General features: G+C 42.1%; 1 protein-coding gene across 1 annotated transcript in view; it reads left to right on the forward strand.

The window, feature by feature from the left end:
• SORCS3 (sortilin related VPS10 domain containing receptor 3) overlaps nucleotides 1-18,809 on the forward strand; it is a 261,645-nt gene that overhangs the window by 174,659 nt on the left and 68,177 nt on the right. Inside the window, 2 exon segments of the mRNA XM_030951534.1 lie at nucleotides 9,829-9,893; nucleotides 16,562-16,680. Of these exon segments, the coding sequence (XP_030807394.1) occupies nucleotides 9,829-9,893; nucleotides 16,562-16,680 (184 nt within the window).

An 18,809-nucleotide genomic window follows, 5' to 3' on the forward strand; every position in this document is an offset into this window, starting at 1 on the left:
ATGCCCCTTTACATCTCTTGTTTCTTTACAGCAGCTGGGGCTGGAAGCATCGTTGCAGTGGAGGAAGATGCAATCTAATAGAGGATTTGTCCTCAGCGAGTACATCAGCACTATCAGGGACCATTTTTACTTGAAACTAGATACCTCAAAATTCTTCAGAGAGATTTTCTCAAAAAGAATCAGGCAGGACCCAGGTAAATTCCAGTTCATTTCCCTGAACTGACTTCAGCTGCTGAACCTTTGGATTTGCCTGGCATTAAGCTGAACAAAACCAGTTGTTTTATTTAACAGAAGAAGTTGAGCCCATGCTGTGCAAAAAGAATAGTCTTATCATGGCAAAACAGACAAGATATTTCTGCATTAATTTAAATGTGAACCATTTGTGTTGCTCAATAACAACCATTAAAGATAAGGAGGTCCGTTTTTATGCATTCTGCTTGTTGTAAATTAACAAACTCTCTTAAAACGACAATTCATCAGCAGTTACATGACACAGAATTCATTTTCGGCAAGAGAAGAAAATGAAACTCCCATCCTTTCATTCTCTGGCATTCCCCTGAGTCTCCTCTGTAGAATGAGATGAGTTTAATTTTGCTATTGTTAAGCACAGTGAGCATGAAGCTACATCAGAATGTAAGAGCAGGAAGGAGCATCTTATTAGCTGCATTACAGGTTCTTTTAAATAGTGTTGATTCAGTAACTTGTGTCTTGCCGATCATATAGAGAACAAGGATGAAAAGCCAGTGAGTGATGCTGTTTCACTTGCATATTAGTAGTGAGTTAATTGGAATAGGACATAGCCATGGTTATCGTAGCTCTGTAATTATCTTGCAAGATTGTTCTCCATTGGGCAGAAGGCAATAAAAATGAGAGGTAGACACATTTCCATGTTTAGTGGAATATCAGAAGTTCTGTAGCTGAGTCTGAGAGAGAAACATACTCACCTGTGTCTGCCAGCAAGTACTTAGGAAATAATAAATACCTGTAGACTTCAGAGCTGATTTCAGTAGATCTGGGTTTTCTCACATAGAAGAAAATGCTGCTTTTTATTGAAAATATAAAGAAAACCAAGCCAAAAGCTCTGTCATGTTTTTGGCCAAAGGGTACAGACAGATTCTTAGGTTTTGCTCACAGTATTTTTGGTTTTCAGGTTTTGATTGAAAATCTTTGAGTGAAGGAGACATGTTCCATTACAATATTGATTTTAGGAGCAATCTGTAATAGTGACTCCCTAAAGCCATTTCTAGATCTGCAGTAGTTTCTCCAGAATTCTTTTTTTTTTTCTTTCTACAAATCATTAGATTTGAACAATGTGCTGGCACTTTGGAATTCGCCTTGAGGATAGAAACCAGAAGAGCATTACTTTTCATTTGGCCTTGTACTTCTCTTTCCTTTTATTGCTCCTCTGTAACAACAGATTAAGAACCCAGCAAAGAGAAGCTCTTGATTTACCTACAGCTTGACCATACACCTTTGCTTCTTGACATGACTCCCACTGCAGCATTCTGCCCTGAGCATTCTCACTTGACCAGGGCAATACTTTTGGGACGAGGATGCTTTGGGATGCTGCTGTTGTGAGGAGCTGGGAGTATGTCTAGTGCTCAGCCCCCTGGGCATCCTTGTCTCCTTGTTGTTTGTTCACCTGCCTACATTGGAGCAAAGGACCCACAGAAGATCTCTGGTTTCTCTGGTCTCTCCTGCTGCACTGTTGCTCTCTCACTGACAGAGACCTGCATGTGATTGTGTCTCTTTTATTCATCTCCATTCTGCTTGTGAGGGTGCTTCTGTCTCGGATGCAAACTTGTCATGAGACACTTGGTGATCTGCTGACCTCATAACACTGTTGCTTTTACAAATCAGAGCCACACCAACCTGTTGTTTCTACAGGCAGAGCCTGTCTTCAGATATCTGCCTGCTGCCAGAATCCTTTTTGTTTCCTGATTCTTTGTCTTTTCCTCCTGTGGTATTGAGACAAATGAGCATCTCACTCTCAGCAGCTAATTGAGTGTGATTTTTTGGGGGCAAGGAGACACATTGATGCATTTATGCTTGCTGGTCCAGAACAGAGTAGTTCATTCTACTCTCTATTTCTTCTCCTTACCTTTGTTCTTCATTCCTTTCTTTCCCTCTTCCTTTTCTGGCTGATGGCTAAAAGTCAAAGAAGGAAATAAACCATTTGTTCTCTTCAGGTTAGTGTCTGAAATGCAGAGAAACAACTGTCACAAAAGGTTTGTGAAACAAATCTATTTTTTTCATATTGTTTTTTCCCCAAAGTGCATGAAATGAACCACAAATTCATTTCCAGAATATTAGATGTTATCCCATGGTGATTCTTCACAATATCCTGCAAAAGGGAATGTAGAGACTCATTCTTCCTTAATTAATACAATGTACAATGCTCTTAGGCATGTGAGGCTCATCAGCAAATCCTATACATATTGTCTGTGCCAACTTTCATACTGGCATCCCCTCTTTGGACAATTTAGGCTTTATTTTTATCCATCAACTGCTGCATTCATTTATTAAATGATGCTCTTGCTCTGAAGCTTTTTGGAGGTCTTTTATTGTGCCTAGGCCTCTGTTAATAGCTGAATCACTGAACCTTAGCATTTCAGGCATGTCATATTTACAACTGGAAAACGTTTGTACAAATGAGGCCAATTAAACACACAGTATCTGATAATCCTTATTTTGGTGTAAAATATTTCTTTAATGGGTCATGTTGAAGATACTTCTGCTAGGAAACAAACTTGGAAGAATATTACAAGTCCTACAAACATTTCCTTTGAAGGAGAGGAGTAAACCCAGTGAAATCTTTGGTTACAGGACTGCCAGACTGAGTTGAGGGGTCTTTGAGCATGTACTTTGCTTTTGTAAAGTAATCCGAAGCAGGTCTGATTCATGTTTCATGAAAAAGCACAGCAATAGTCTATAGCAATTCCCCATGTACATGACTTTCAAAGGAGGGTAGCCAAGCACTGGGAAAACATTAATTAACTGGGCTTCATAATATAGTAGGCACTAAGCTAATTTTAAGCAAATGCAAAAATCCAAAAATATACTCTTATTCTTGTTTCCTAAAGGGACTTGAAATTTAGAATAATGAAAGTGAAATTGTCCTGCAAAAAAGTGACCCTTCCAGAAGAAGGCAAAACAGAATCAAACCCTTGTGTTGGAATGTGCTTAAAAGTTGCAGACCTCTAAACCTCAGGAAAATCCCCTCCCTCCTCTCTAGAAATGCCCTCTCTGAAGCAGCATTGTTGATGTTAGATGCATTTGGGGTAGGGAGCTGATGGTGTGTCGTGCACTCAGGCTTTGAGAGGCCTTCAGGACAGTGATGTCTTAACTTGATGAGCTGATGCTTCATTGCTTCCACCATATCCTGATGCTGGTACTGCTAGGACTTGGGAAAAAAAAAAAAAGGCTTCTTATTCAATTAGGATAAGGCCTAAACCCTCAGGACTGCCTTTGCATAGCCTGGATCAGCTGTACCCCGATTAGTCAGGAGCGGCACATCCAGCTCCTCAGCACCAGGACTGGGGCTGCACCTGGGAGCAGCCAGGGCTGGCTTGGCATAGCTGACACACTCCCTGCATGAGCCTCAGTCCCCATAAGGAGCTATTTCAAAGGCACCACTGGGAAATTAGGATAGCACCTGGAGCACATGCCCTGCCTGTGTTACTGGTCCTTTCAAACCTTGACCAGGCTGTGAATAAGGATCTTTGGCCTCCTACCTGCAAAATTTTTCAAATATATTTCATGAGAATGTGGTTATATTCTTTGGGATTTATGGTATAGGTTTGGGAAAAATGCCACAGGACTTTAAAGGACTAAGACCTATGACCTGGATGAGAACTAGACACAGCCTTATTTGTGCATAGATTTTGGTGTTAGCATAAAGGGAGAAGAAAAAAATATTAACTAACAGCAGTTTTGCTGTTGCAAAATATACTTTAAAGGTATTCCCTGTTAATTTCTGTGATAAAAAGAGTACCTTCTTTTATGTACTGAGAAGAGAAAGAAATGATGCTTTGTGTAGCAGAGCCTGCTACCTTTAATGGATTCTCTGGTGGTGGTTTACATGGTTGAGCCTAAATGTCAGTTTTCCCCTCAAGGAAAGGATTGATTTGGACTTCTTTCCTCTTCTTGGTTCAGTTTATGCATAAAAGAACTGTGTGTAGAAACTTTGTGGTTCAGGGGCCTGTGATCCACTGAACTTACAGGGAAGGCACAGGTTTAGACATTTGGTATTAGTGGGGATGAGGTGCAGGGGGGCACATGCATGAATGCGCATATGGAAAGACGTGCAGATGCCATGAACACCTTGTTTTTGAGATACCATGCAGAAAACCTCCTTAAAATTGATTGGGACCATTTTAAAAAGGATTGGCTTTGCTGAAAAGAAATTAGCTGAGAATAAACACTTGGCAATTTTTTCCCTTATCTTGCAAGCTAAGTCTCACAACAATTACTTCTGCCGATGTCCAGGACTGCAGCATCACGGAAATTAGCACTGGAAAAGATGTAGAAAGCTCCGGGGACCGAGCTAAGACAGTTCCTTACAGTATCTTCCTGCCCAGCTTTTTTCCCAAGCTTCATTTGAAATATGCTGTGCAAGGAGGTTTTGCCCATAACTCTTCAGAGACCTCATCACATCTTAACACATCCAGCAGCGTCTCCCCTGGCTCAGACACACAGAATGATGCTGTATTTGTGTGTTTAATAAACACATTCTTTGCCCCAACAGTTCAATATTTATATAGCTCTTAACTATGGTAGTTTATGGTGGCTGGCCCAGGGTTGTGTGCAGGTTGGGTGTATGGGGGCTGTTAGGTGCCCAGAGTTAATGTCTGCTGGAGGTGATTTTAGACCAACTCATTCATGAATCACCTTGACTACCTGAAGCCAACTGCAGTTATTGATACCTAGACAAATGTGATGCAGTATCAGAGAGAGGAGAAGCCTATTGAAAAGGTATGTGTCACTGGGCAAGGGCTCCATGTGGAAAACTCCAGGTCAGTTGAGTGGGAATTGAATGAATTAGTTCCTGCTTCCATAAATGCACATGGGCATGGCTCTTGTGTTGCTTGGATGAATTAGAAATATGCACTGCTTGCCTGGTACAACACAAAAGTGTTTACTCACTTCTGGAGCAGAATAGAATTAAAATTGCATCAGACTAATTGGCAACATCCACTAATTTAACTTCAGTTGCCTGCAGCAAGAGGATGAGTTTTTCCTCCTTTACATATTATTGTACAATAAATGTGCCTTTTTCCTTGATGTTTCTAGCCCTTATTTAGTGCACAATATCCTGCTAGGTAGTATCCATCTGTTTCCTGTGTCTCTTTACATAGACACTGGCAATTGCCTTCAGTCTGATGTCTTAACCTGCAAAAATGAGTTTTCAAGTCAGCATATTGGGAGTCTCAATTTGTTGTAAAAGTTTTGATTTTGTTTTCAAAGCAGGGGAATTCCACTTTGACTGATCAGAAACTAGACACACCCCTGGCAAAAAGCTCAGTCCAGCAGGTTCCAGATCAAGTTTGAAAGGCTGACTCCTGTAACCTGAATTTTTGCTTTTATCTTGTGGTAATTCCCAAACAAAAATGTTGCTCACATTCAGTGATACTCACTCAAACCTCCTGAACTCTTGGGTCCAGGAGACAGAGGAATAGAGCATCTCTTACTCTCAGTTGATGGTTTAGGGAGCAAGGATCAACAGAGGCAGTTGGAATTGCTCAGCTGTTTTCATTTAAAATGGTAGAGGAGACATATGTCAATCCTTTTCACCTTTAAATGCCTGGTGAGTAATGCAAAATGGGTAGAAAAAAGTGCAAGAATTGTTTATTCCGTGGAAAGGCATTAGAGTTGGTAGAAAACATGAGCTGGGGTGTGCCGTAGGCAGGTAACCTGAAAAGTCTCTGGTTTTCTTTTTTCCTTTCTTTGCATGTGTTGGCATTCTTTATTTTGAAGTGTATAACACCTTGTAGTTGGGAACTACAAGAAAACACTTTAGGAATAGTTAAAGTGCAGAATATTGTGTTTTCCTTCCCCTTATTGGCTGTTCTCCCTCCCAGTCAGAGATACAGTATTAGCAGAGTGGCCTAGTAAATGTGCATCCATGCACAATGCTCTTCCCTCAGGATAGGGATAAGGATCTTGCCAGGATCATGTCCATCCTTCAAGAGCACACAATTCTCTTCTGAAAAGAAGACAGGAAGGATCTTGTGAAAATCAAGAGCTACCATGAAAACAGAAAGGAAAAGCAGCACCAGAAGATATAAAAAAACCTAACAATTCTTCCTTTAAATGGAATTCAGAGGTAGTTTGAATTCTTAATTGGAAAATTATCCTATGCCTGCTGCAATTCTGGCTGCAGGCTCCACATTTTGAAAACTGCTTTTGCAGCAGTTGGGGAAAGTGTCAGCAGGAAAAACTGACCTTTCCTGTCACTACTGCCTGCATGGTCTCAGCATTTTGTCATGCCAGGGGTGATTAATGAATAGGGATGGTGGATGATGTTGATTTAGCTCAGTTCCTCACAGTGAGGGTGCCTTATTTTACTCCCTACAGCTATCACAGCAGCACACACAGGTGCATTTTGTGAACCTTGGTTTAAATTTTGCTGTCTGGAGTTTATATGCACAGATCTGCGTGACCATGGGTCAGGACCTCAGGCTCCTGAGTGTTAAATTCTCATGTCTTTATAAGCCTCTGGACAGGTGTTTTAGGTAGAGCACCATGAAAGCCTTTCCCAGCCACCACACTCTGTGGGCTACACTTGGATGTATAAGTCAGTGGATGCTGACATCTCTCCTCAACGTGCTTTAGTTGCTTAAATAATATTGGGCAGTGCATCCTCCAAATGTTCTTCAGAGTGTAAGAAAATACAAGGCTGTGAAAGTGTCTCTTCTTGTTTTGTTGCTGCTGCTGTATTGCCACACTTGTGAGGTTGTTGTAGTGAGTTCTCAAGGCTAGAGAATTACAAGGATAAAGGGATAGCTTTAGAGTCTGTGTGTGTGTTTTTGCAGCTGTGCTTCGGGATCTGGCTCTTCCCACTGCTGACTTTTTTGCATTCTTCATGTAAAGCTCCTCCAGACAAATGATGAGAGACCATTTACTAAAAATACCTGAATTCAAGAGTCAGAGCAATGCAAAACAAAGCTCTGTTCCTTGCCAGTGGGAACAGATGTGAGGTGAGGCATGAAGAAACAGCATTGATTTGGGATCTGTTTTGCAATCAGTCATTGGTATAAGAAAGCAACTTGGTTTGGGTGAAGGAAGGAAGACCAGTGCATCACTTCTCACCCTTATCTGCCTGCAGATAGAGCAGCTTGTCTTGCTTTTGTGTTGCAGAGCACTTTGTGAGCTTTTCAACTTGTACTGCACTATTTGGTGAACAGAGGAGTACTAGGAGTGTGCTGTGTGCTAGTCCTTTTTTGTCATCATTGTTATTCTGAAAAGAACAATTAGGCTTGTCAAAACTAATTAAGGGAACAAGTAGATGGCAGTGGAAAGGAACTTCAAGCTAGAATGACATGTTTCAGGAGATCCCTCTCATTCCCTGGTGCACACTTGAAAGGCATTATGAGTAGATCCACAGAGCTCATGCGTGCAAATGCACAATGGTAATGAGTATTCTGGATTTTGTTAGGATATACTTAGGTTCTTCTAATTGCAATCCCTTTTAAAATGAATAGTACTGTGGCAGACTGATGTCTCTTATTACCTGAGCCAAACAGTTTAGCCCCATTGCTGCAGGGGGAGATACAGTGCCCTCTCCATCTGGAGGGGAGGGACCCAGAGGATGTCAGGGGGCCACGTGGAGCCATCTGACGCTGTCAGATGTGTGTCAGGATGCAGCAAGTAGCTCTGAGTAGGAGCCTGGTGTCTGGCTTGCAGAAGGATGGATGCCAGGAGAGTGCATTTAAGGCTGAGTTTAAGTAGGAAACCTGTTGGTAAGGGCTGCAGGGCAAGTGCCTAAAGTGTTCCCAACCTTTACCTCAAAGTGCTGGAATTACTGTTCTGTTTCATTAAGTTGTGATGAATAGATATGATGGTAAGCATGTACATCTGTCTCTATTTGCATGTCATACACAAGGGTGATGGTTACTGAGTGACTGAAATTACAGCAGTTAGTGCTACTCATTTGAAAAAGGCAGAAAACCTCTGCAATGAACTAGAAAGATTGCTTTCTATATACATTGGGGACTAATACTGCAGCACACTGTAATATTTTTCACTGGTATTTAAAGGAATTTCTGTGTATCCTATTGTCACTTTTAACCATGTCCATATATTGGGAAGCTTTGATCCCAATAATTGTGTGATCACAGGAACTCAGGCTCATTCTGGCATCCTTGCCAATAACAGACAGCCCTTCTTCCTTGTGGGATCACCCTGAAACTGATGGTAGCGATTAAGGAGCAGACTGTTTCTCACTGTGAGCAGAATGATGAAAGCCCTGCCTGTGCTGCTTTGTTTTGTTGTGTTGGTAACTTCTGGCCACAATTCCGAGTGTTGTGAATGGACTTGCTGTCGATGTGGTGCTCTCGTTAACAAGCAGTGCCAGATTCAGTTACCTGCACAGTGGGTCATAACGTAGTTATTTTGACATTTGCAGTGCTGCCTGATCTTAGCTGAACTCCAGCACATTTATATGTTTGTCATTGCTTCAGTTGCTGTGTTTTTTGTGGGATTCACAAAAATGTATCAGAGCATCTGTATTTTTAAAATTATTATTATTATTATTTTTACTGTTTTTGCTGTTGATGCCTCAAGGATGAAAACGGCAAAAGAATGTGATGAAAATGTTTTCAGAACATTAGGGAGTTCTGAACGTTGGCTGGCTCAGAGGGAATCTATTATTTACAATCTACTGTATCAAATTCAACTCCCACCGAATTAGAAACTGATTTTTGTCATTGTCCCTTTTTAATCTAACCCTTTGGTTAACTCAGGAGAAGCAGCACCATAAATCACAGGGACATCTATGGATTTTTTTTTCCCCTGCCAGCCATTGCTAGGACTAAATGTTCATCTCTCAGTGATTCTTATCAGCCAGGACACTAATAATAACATTTCTGTTCTGGGCTTGACTTTCCCTCTTCCAGGAGGAAAAGTATCTTTTTAATGTGCTTTGAAAAATATTTTTAGGGAGTAAATAACAATGCATGGGAAGATTTGACTTGGGGTGCTTGAGTTCCAGCAAGTGATATTAAAAAACTCCTTGTGCCTCTTTTGGTAGTTGTCAAGGACCATGGATGGCATGGGATCATGGTGTGAATAATGAATACTTTCTCACCTTTTTAAAATCAGAAATTCACCATATGTGCAACACAAGTTTTTCTTCTGAAGATGGGGAAAAGGAGGTAAAGAATAGGAAGATTGCCCAACAAACCAGAGGCGAATCAGGAAACTTAGTATTTCATGTCTCTAATCACCCAAATAAAAACCTCCTTTTAATTTGCTTTCTGAAGGCATGAGGCTGCTGTGCCCTTGTTTTTCCTTCAGCATTAAGCCAGAACTCTGATTTTACTGGGTCTTGGGACCAGCTCTCTGTGCTATCACTAGAACAGTCATAGTAGCCTTGATCTTGTAGACAAGGGACAGGCAGGATCACTCTCCTGTGCCTCGGGAGGTTGGTGTAGGGCCCCTGAGCACGGTCTGTGTGGAAATACAAAGGAGACGAGTTGTTAAAAGGTTGGAGACCTACATCCCAGGTGTCCCAAGGTAGGTTTAAACTGGCTTTGTGCTCCTTCACCAGCTCTGTCTGATTGCAGCCTTTCAGCTGACTGACTGTCTTCTCTGTCTCTCTCCTCCTAGGTCAGTGGCTGGTTTGGATAAAGAACCTGACCTTGTGCACATGGAAGCCCGGACAGCTGATGGACGTGAGTGCCTGCAGCCGCTGCTAAAAACTGGGCTTTGAGCCAATAATGGAGTGGGAATGAGAATCCACTTTACCCATTTTACCTCCCCATTTACATTTTAATTGGTAGGGGAGACGTGGGTCATGGGGTTTGATGTGATGTTCTTATCCTGAAGCTGTAGGGGAGAGTCGCGGGCCACAGGGCTTGTGTCTGTGGAGGGGGTGGACAGAAGCACAGTCTGTTGGGCTAAGAACCCACCTATTCTGTTCCCTGTTGTTTCAGTATCATGTAGTTTACATCCATCATAGAGAGCTGGGCTACCAGCACTGTACCATATGCATTTCCAGAGGCGCTCAGAACAGCTAGGCGGTACCTGAGAATCTGAGAAATTACCTGCAGCCAGACTTGTCCTCCAGCCAGAACGTCCCTATGCCCCTTTGTCTTGTATTGAAAGTATGTTTTAGTTTTGCTCATAATGTATGAATAGGTGTTCCATACCAGCATATTACAGGCTTGAAAAGGTGCCTGGATCTGAAGCAGGAAATAGGAAAAAAATTTCTTAACCCCTCACTGAAGTAAATCTAGTCACATTTGCAGTGGAATGGATTCCTACATAGTCAATCTCCAGCAAAGACATGATATTAGATGCAAATTGACTTACTCTCTCTGAAGTGTTTTAGCTATTTCTCACAGGAACTGCAGCACAGTAATAGCAGATTCTCCTTGTGTGGTACTTTACTCCAGCATGAGGAAGTGGGAGCAATGGAACAAGTGTCCCATTTTGGTGCAGGGACAGTATAGAAAAACAGCATACGATTAAGGAGTTAGAGGATTTCTGGGAGAAAAAAAAGCCTCATTTTTGTTGTTTGCAAACTTTTCTCTGTTTTAGTCAAGTGCTGCGTAGGCCAGATGTGTGAACAAACTCTTGTCTGTCAAGATGGCTTCTCTGAGGTTGTGGATATTCTAAAATCACTCACTGGCCTCCCACTGCTATTTAGTGATGGCAGCTGAATAAATAACCAGGCAATAACAGCTCAGGGGTGACAGCTGTTTGTTGAATATGTGGAAAAAGCAATACAGGCCGACAGGTGGGTGGACAAGGTAGGGAGGCATCTTCAGTGCCTTTGCTGCTGTGTGTACTGTCACAGCTATGATGGGAGAAGTGGTCAAATGCAAATAAAAAAATCCCAAGCAAGCAAGCAAAGTGCTGATGGAGTCTGTTTTCAAACTAAGTTTAAACTTGCTCACCCAGCTATTTGAATATTGGATATGTCAAGGATGTAAATCTTTGAAAGATGTATCCCCAGCTTAAAGACAGCTCTCTCCCTTCAGGTCTTGTTTGCTCAGGGGTTTGCTCTTTGTTCTTGTTTTAATATATAAATTCAGCATTTTGAAATTGGCAGCTGATGGTGTTAAAGGTTTCACTGGAAGCCAGGCCTGGCCAGTGGTGTCAGCAAAACAGCCCCACTGCAGCTGCCATCCCAGCTCTGTGGGGCTGTGCTGGCCCTGCTGGCCTGTACCAAGGACTCCTCTCCCAGCACAGCACAAAAGAACAGTGCTGCTCCAGTTAGAGGTTCTAAGGCTTGAAACAATATTCGTTTGTGTTACAAAGAAATGACAGCCTCACAGCTATAGACTTCCCCAGTGTGATATTGTTCAGCTCTGGGTGCTCAGGAATGGGGCACTGAACTTTTCTCCCAGTTAGTTCTGCAACCAAATTGGGCCTTCATGTGCTCAGTGAAATAACTGAGGCACTTACACCTGCTGGAAAATGGGGCCCTGCAGTTACTTCCTCTTGATCAGAAAGCTTCTCATGAAAGTTTTCCTCAGTATTATGCAAAAGGAAGGAAAGGCTTCTCTAATGCCTCTTTTAGGTCAGTCTGGTGGCTCAGTCACTTGTTTGATGCATTAACAGACATAGATTTAAGTATTCCCATTGCTTAGTTTAACTCAGATAGAAGAATCCATGCCTTCAATGTCACTGGCTGCTTGAAAAATACATGATTCTCCTAGGCTGGGCATTTTTCTTTTTTCTTCTTCTGTTTTCCTCCATGTTTTTAAGTGAAAAAAAAAAAAGTGGAGAAGGGAGGGGAAGAAATGGAAGGGTTGTTTAGGACTAGACTCCTGATTTTGATGATTTTTAAATTTTTTAATTTTTTTTTCCTTTTGGCATTAATGGGACTCAAGAACCCGTCTAATACCAATTCAGACACTGGAGCCTAAAAGGAGCTCTGGAGCTGGGAACAGGTGGTGGGGCATGCTGGAATCTCGTTCATCCATAAATAAGTCAGGGCTGTCAATAAGCTTATGGATCTGGGAGCTGGCAGTCCTGTTCACCTCTCTGGTGACTGTCCTTCAAGATATCTTGCCACGTGGTTTTGTCTGTCCAGTCATGGTTGTGTCTCTGAAAAACCCATCTGCCCCTGTGCCTTGTCTCCTTAAATACTGCAAGATGCTGATAATTCCAGTGCCTATCTTATCTCAAGCTGTTCCCATCTTTTGTAGCAGATGAAGTTTTTCACATTTTTTCGACATCTTGGCAGAGTCATTGTAGCAGAATAATAATCGAGGCTTGCATTTTTAAATTGTAAAAACATGTAGGAGCCTTGGGCATTGTGCCTTCTGCCAGAGTGTAATAGGCAGCAGCAGGGACAGGGCTGGATGCAAGGGGACTATTATGATCACACTGACACAAGCACCCACCAGCATTCCTGGGAAGGATATATTGAACTTTCTGATGTTCAGTAAGTTAATCTTCACCCCGCTCACAGATACACTGCAATAAACAGGATCTGAATTATGGGAAAAAGAGGGGGAGAAAAGGTAACCAAAAGGATAAAACAGGGTAACTAATTCTTGGAGAGTCTACATGTCTTTTTCTCTGTGGGAAAAATTATTGAGGCCAGTGAGTTTTTTCTCCATCTCATAGAAACCTTCATGATGTTATGATTTTAAGTATTGCCTGATACCAGGGTCTGATTTAAGCTGAGCCAATCTGCCAATGCAACTTGTCTCTATCAGCTGCCCTTTTCCCTGTTAGCCGCGCTGGCCAGCCATCCCAGGAGGGCGGCAGGACTTTCTGTCCTAAGTCACAGTCACCTGCACACAGGTTAGCCCTTTGCAGCCTGCCGCCCAACAGCTTTGTCTGTTTCACTGCCTCCCTTCAGGAACCCACATCTCTGGGGAGAAAGCCTCTTGTGCTCCTGCTTCCTGCCAAAGCTGGCATGGAAAAGACGAGACATGGTAGCTTGGCTTATTTCACCAGTTTGTCCCTTCCAATTTCAAGAAATTGTTTCCGTTTTGTCACTTCAAAAAGGGTAAAAATACACTCCAGAATCTCAAGATGGAAGACTGTGTTAAATAGCAATGAGGAGGTGGTTCAGGCTCCTCAGCTGGAAAATGGCTGTGAAAGTCATTCCCTAATCCTAAGGGAAATGGAAAGGCTTTGTGTGGAGGCATGGACGCTGGAATTGGAGCTGCAGCAAGCCCTCCAGGCTGCTTGATGCCCATATTGCCACATTCACAGATGAGCTGAGGAAGTGGCTGGTGTTGCTTATAAGCATGAGGAATTTTTAATGCTGCCTGGGAAGTAGGGAGCCCTTCTCAACTCCTTTTGCAGTGGAACATTATAAAAATCCCAAAAGTTACAAAAAAAATTCCAACCTGCTAAAAGAAACCAAAATCCCCAAACCCTTTAATTCTGGTGTTGTATAGGACAATATATAAATTGGAAGTAGTGCCCAGATAGAAGCAACCTCCCTTAGGCAATACAACTCCCAGTGAAAGGTAAGCAAGGCTTTGGAGGCATGGCTTAGTCTCATGTCAGCTGCCCCTCTGGGTGAATGTCCTTTTACCTTGTGGCTGCCCAAAAGGGGGATGCAAAATTACCTCATTCTGGAGGAGAGGCTGATAATAGCCTGGAAGTTAGGATGGCCTCTTCTCTCTTAATGGAGGCTTTTGTTGAGAGACCCTGTTCTTTCTATGTGAGAAGACGTGCCTTGTGAATGGCACCCTTAGAAGCTTGAGCAGAGACTTGAGCTTGTTTCTTGCTTCAAGTTGCACACAAATGGGAATGGAACTGGATGGTGCTATATTTTTACCTGATTTTTAATGTATTTGAAAGGGATTGTAAAAAAAATTTCTTTGTGGAAGCAGGAAAAAAGCAACACAACTTTATCTGGTATACTAAAGCAGAGAGGTTTAAAGAGATATTATTTGTGTCTGTGTTTGTTTTTTTTAAATAGGCTTGTATTATAAAATATATGAAAATAAATAAAACAAGAGACTAAATGGAAAATGGGTAGTGAGCTACCCCCCCTTCTTCACCACCATCTCCTTGTGAATATTAATCAGGTGCCATTCTTTGAGTATATTTGATTGCTGGTGTAACACACTCAAAATGACACATTTCCAATGGGCAGGAAGCTCGTTGTCATGTCAACACTTGTGATTTATCTGCATTTATTTGTGACAGGTTTTTATTCCTCTTCCCATTCTGTCACTCAGCAGCAGCAAATTATCCCCTTTTTGGAAGGATAAGAATATCCAGGCGACTGTGTGGGAGAACGTACTGGAGGGAATGAGCTTCTAAAAATACAACTCCTGACCTCTCCTCCTTGTTCTGCCTAATTTTAGAGCTACCTCAAAGAGCAAGTCACTGCTGTTTATCTCTTTGGATAGCATGGCAGCACATAAGACCCTCTTGTTTTCTGAGAAGTTGCTTTTATCCACTGCAAGGTTGTCTTCAGTTCCACAGTGAGGAGCTAAATAGCAGCTCTGGGCCAAGTGTGTGTATATCAGTTGATGAAGAACTTTAATTTATGCCAGCTGAAAGTCTGACCTCTCTGCTGCTGCTGCTGGAATTTTATGCTGGGAGAAAGCGCAGCTCTGATACTCTGGTTATTGGCACTGTCTCTATGTCAGGTGTTTTTCACCATTCACCTTAATCATTGCCCAGTACTCTGAGCTGGCACCAGCAACATTTTCTGCTGCTTTAGCATCCTCACTGGGACTACGATTTCATTACTACGCCAGACCTGTGTGACTGCTCTGACTCAGCCCTTATTAACCTGGAATCCCTGGTGCATCAACCCAGAACCAGGTCTGCAGCCTTTAAACAGGGGCCTTCACTCACTGGGTGGTTGGGCATGGACCTTCATTAGATTAAAGCTTGGCTGTAGTTTCTGACTCTTTTAGACAAAATAATTTAGAAATTATTAGTCTTATTATTAATGACTCTGACTTGCATTCTTTTTGCATTTTTAAGTGTGTTGCTGGGACAACATTATAAGAGAGGAAACTATCAGTCTATGAATCTTGTTTTAGAATTTAGGAAGGCAGTTGCCTGAATCTCAGAGAATTTCAATTGTGCCCCCACAGCTTTCCACTGCCCCACATATTGCTGTAACTGGATGGACACAGACCAAGGACAAGGCAGTATTATTTTGTGATGGAGAATCCTGTAAACAGCTTTACTGGGCTAGTGATTGTCTTTTTAAACTTCTCTTTTATCATTTTGAGCTCAGTTTGACAAGATCCATGTCAGAAAGTTCTGTTGTGAACTCAAATCACTGCACCAGGCTCACCCCAGCCCTTACAAACTTGCTTCATTGATGTTCTGTCCTCACTCTTTGCAGAAAAGCAAAGAAGCATTTGAATCTAGGAGGCCTATAAAGTGCCAGAGTGCAAAAGATATGACCCTTTTATCACTCCAGCTGTCATCTTAGTAGTATTTTTATTTTCTTCCTAATTTGCAGTTTTCAGAAGAGCAGTTGAAAAGCAGAGATGGCATATTTAGATTACACACATCCAGAAACACAATGCACTCATTGTTCTGTTTCGTGAGGCCTTTTCTTAGCCTGAGTGAAATAATGCTTAACCCCCTATAACTTCTCTCAACTTACTAGAGGTGAGCACGTCTCTTCTTGTTCTAACTTTCTGTATATCTGCCTTTTCCTTCTGTTGTTTTCATGTTCTTCTCCAAGTCCCGTTCCTCCTCTCAGGCAATGTCAAGGCCTGACAGGATCCCATTAGTGTGATGGTCTTCTGTTCCTCTCTCCAGACAGAAGCATTTGATGATTCTTGCAGCGCATATAACTGCTGTTAGGAATCTTCAGCTACTCATGTTATTTCATGACCGTGGCATTTTCATTCCTAGCCTGTGTTTGCTGAAACATAGCAAAAAAAAAAACAAACCACCCACTTAATTTTGGGAGATACTTCTGATTTTCACAGAAAAATAAGTTAAATTTAATAGTGTTGATTTAGGCTTTTTTTTTCTTTTTGTGTTTTATTGCCACAATTAAAACCAGTCAACAAGGCTAGGAGGTTTCAGAGGGAAGACAGGGATATGATTTCCAGAAGGGTGTAGGAATTGGTGAATTCTACCTGGGTGACTTCTGCTCTATTTGGTCTCATCAGCAGCTTTCTGATGCATTTATGGTTGGTACCCTCCATTGATGGGGGGTTTTGAACTTCAGTCTCCTGAGGGATGTCTGCACAACAGGGAAGGGAATGGCCAATGTCAAAGTGTGGTGAACTCCTAACTTCAGAGAGCAGTTACAGTGTCAAAGGCTGGAGGCAGATCCTGAAAGAACTTCTGCCTAGTTGGAGATAAGACCTTCTTTGGAGCTGCTGATGGTGTTTACAGACAAGTGGCATTTGTGACGTGTCCCTGTCTCCCCTTGCAGACACCCACTATTTGACCTGTCGGATCCAGGAGTGCTCCGAGACCAAGAGGAGCGGGCCCTTCTCGCGCTCCATCGACGTCAGCTCCCTGGTTGTTCAGGATGAATACATCTTCATCCAGGTACGTTGGCTTCATGCAAATGGGACATGAATTCTACCTGCACGAGGGATTTTTTCTTTGGGTATATTCTTAGGATATTCTCAGGATAAGCATGTGGGACCACAGTTCTTAAGAGTCCATCCCGTTGGCTCTGCAGTCTGGGATACAGCACTTGATCTCTCTGATCATCACTTGCCTTGAATCATATATTTTTAAAATTTGTTCATTAAGGGTCCATGAAGTTCACAACTTGCTATTTGTGTGGCTAATTGTAAAATACAAAGGAACTAGAAATGAACTGGGGAGAACAGAGAAGAGCAAAGGAAAGGTGTGAATGATTATTTTAGCAATTGGAAAGGTTTATGCTGATTTGACAGTCAAGTAATGCTAATAGGGTGAACCAAAGTTTGTTGCAGGAGGGAAAATAGCAGAAAAATCGAGGAAAGTTGTTGCAGGGCAACTTCAAAGTGAAAGATGTCTGTGAATTTGTCAGTTGGTGATGATTCTGGAGATGAGGAGAAAGTGTCAGAAATCAAATGAGAAACTACGTGGTTTTGAGATTTTTTGAGAATACATAGGCTGGATGGAACAGGGCCATCTCTCTAAATTTTGTGTCTGTGGAAGACTGAGAATGAATAGTACTGTCTGGAAGAACACTTCCTGAAGATGTACCATTTGGTGGAAAACTGAGGGCCAGGCTGTGGTGATTCCAGATTGCAGGAAGCTCAGGAGACACAGAAATTACAGACATGGTGATGTTAACTGCTTGCCTCCAATGCTGAATCAGGGAGAACAAAATGAGATGAAGACTGGATTCAGGTGGTACAAAAAAGACACATGCTTCCCTTTTTGAATAAGACTGGGTTATATTAGGCTCCTATTTTATTTCCTTGAGTGAGCATTTTTCTTGACTATATCCAAATTATGAGAAAGATTTGCTGTGTTTATTGTCAGACTTTCTTATAAAAGGGAAGACTGATAATTCTGTGCTGGCATTAGGTGGAAGACTGGTCCCTGTAGCTTGGGAGGACTGCAGTATGAAAACTGCATGCATTTGAGCAACATTGGCAGACTTCTGAAAGCAGGGGAGTGTGCTGCTCTGGAGATGACCTACTGCAATGGGAGCCACAGCTCCCCTTAATCGCCCACGAAACCCAGTCTGCTACTGCTTCCTTTGGCCTCAGTGGAGATCCACTGCTAGAAAACACTGTGAATTCAGTTTTTGCTACTTAGTAAGGCATGATTTGACTAAAAGCAATGGCTTTCCAATCGATAAATGCTCTGTTCTCCAAGGAGTATTTTAGAGAGACTCTCTTAGTGTGGTGGTTTATATCTGCGGCTAAGGATGTTGTGGAACATCCAGCTCTTTAAGCATGAGACCTTACAGATATTTTTCGCTCCACAGCTCTCATCTGTGTTAAAATAAGGCCACTCTGTTTAGAATCTTGATTTCACAGTGAGGACGTGGGCCTGGTGTGTGTATTCCTCTGCCTCTAATCAGCAGTGAGCAGCTCAGGCTATTAGCTTCTAAAAACTTCAAGTTAAAAAAAAATCTGTGTGTGTGTGTGTGTACAAACACATGCATGTATGTATATGTAATACTCAAGTGTCTTGACTATTCTTAGCAAGGTTTTATTATAGCTTAATGGGTGTTTGAATTGAAAATCACATCCCCACACTTTAAAAAGCTGTTAAATATACACACAGAACATTGCTGCTGCATTGGGCAGGAGACTCTGCATTCTCAGGCTGTCTATCCCTTTCCCTGTGTTTTGTGTCACACTGGCAGGGTTTCTGCCTGTCCAGCAGCCTGCTGTAAGTGGCTGAAGATGCTGGGCAGTGATTGAGCCCATGCAGAGCTCAAGTGACACGCAGGCACTTCAGATTCCCAGCACACTCTGAGCTGAAGGTGTGTTAAATCCGGGATATGGTCAATGGGATATGCAGAGTGCTTGGTACATATGTAGGAATGCTGATATGTCCTGGATGTATTAGTCTCACAAACCATGTGGTATTGCTGCCTCTTATGGGATGTGTCAGATTGCTTGCAACATCTCATGCGTGTTGTTCATCTGGGTAATCTTGGACAGAAGTGTAGGAGCCAGGTCTTTAGAATTTTAAATACTAGACAGAGATGAATAAATAAATAT

This window comes from Camarhynchus parvulus, chromosome 6 (genome assembly GCF_901933205.1).
Source record: "Camarhynchus parvulus chromosome 6, STF_HiC, whole genome shotgun sequence".
In the NCBI taxonomy this organism is placed as follows: domain Eukaryota; kingdom Metazoa; phylum Chordata; class Aves; order Passeriformes; family Thraupidae; genus Camarhynchus; species Camarhynchus parvulus.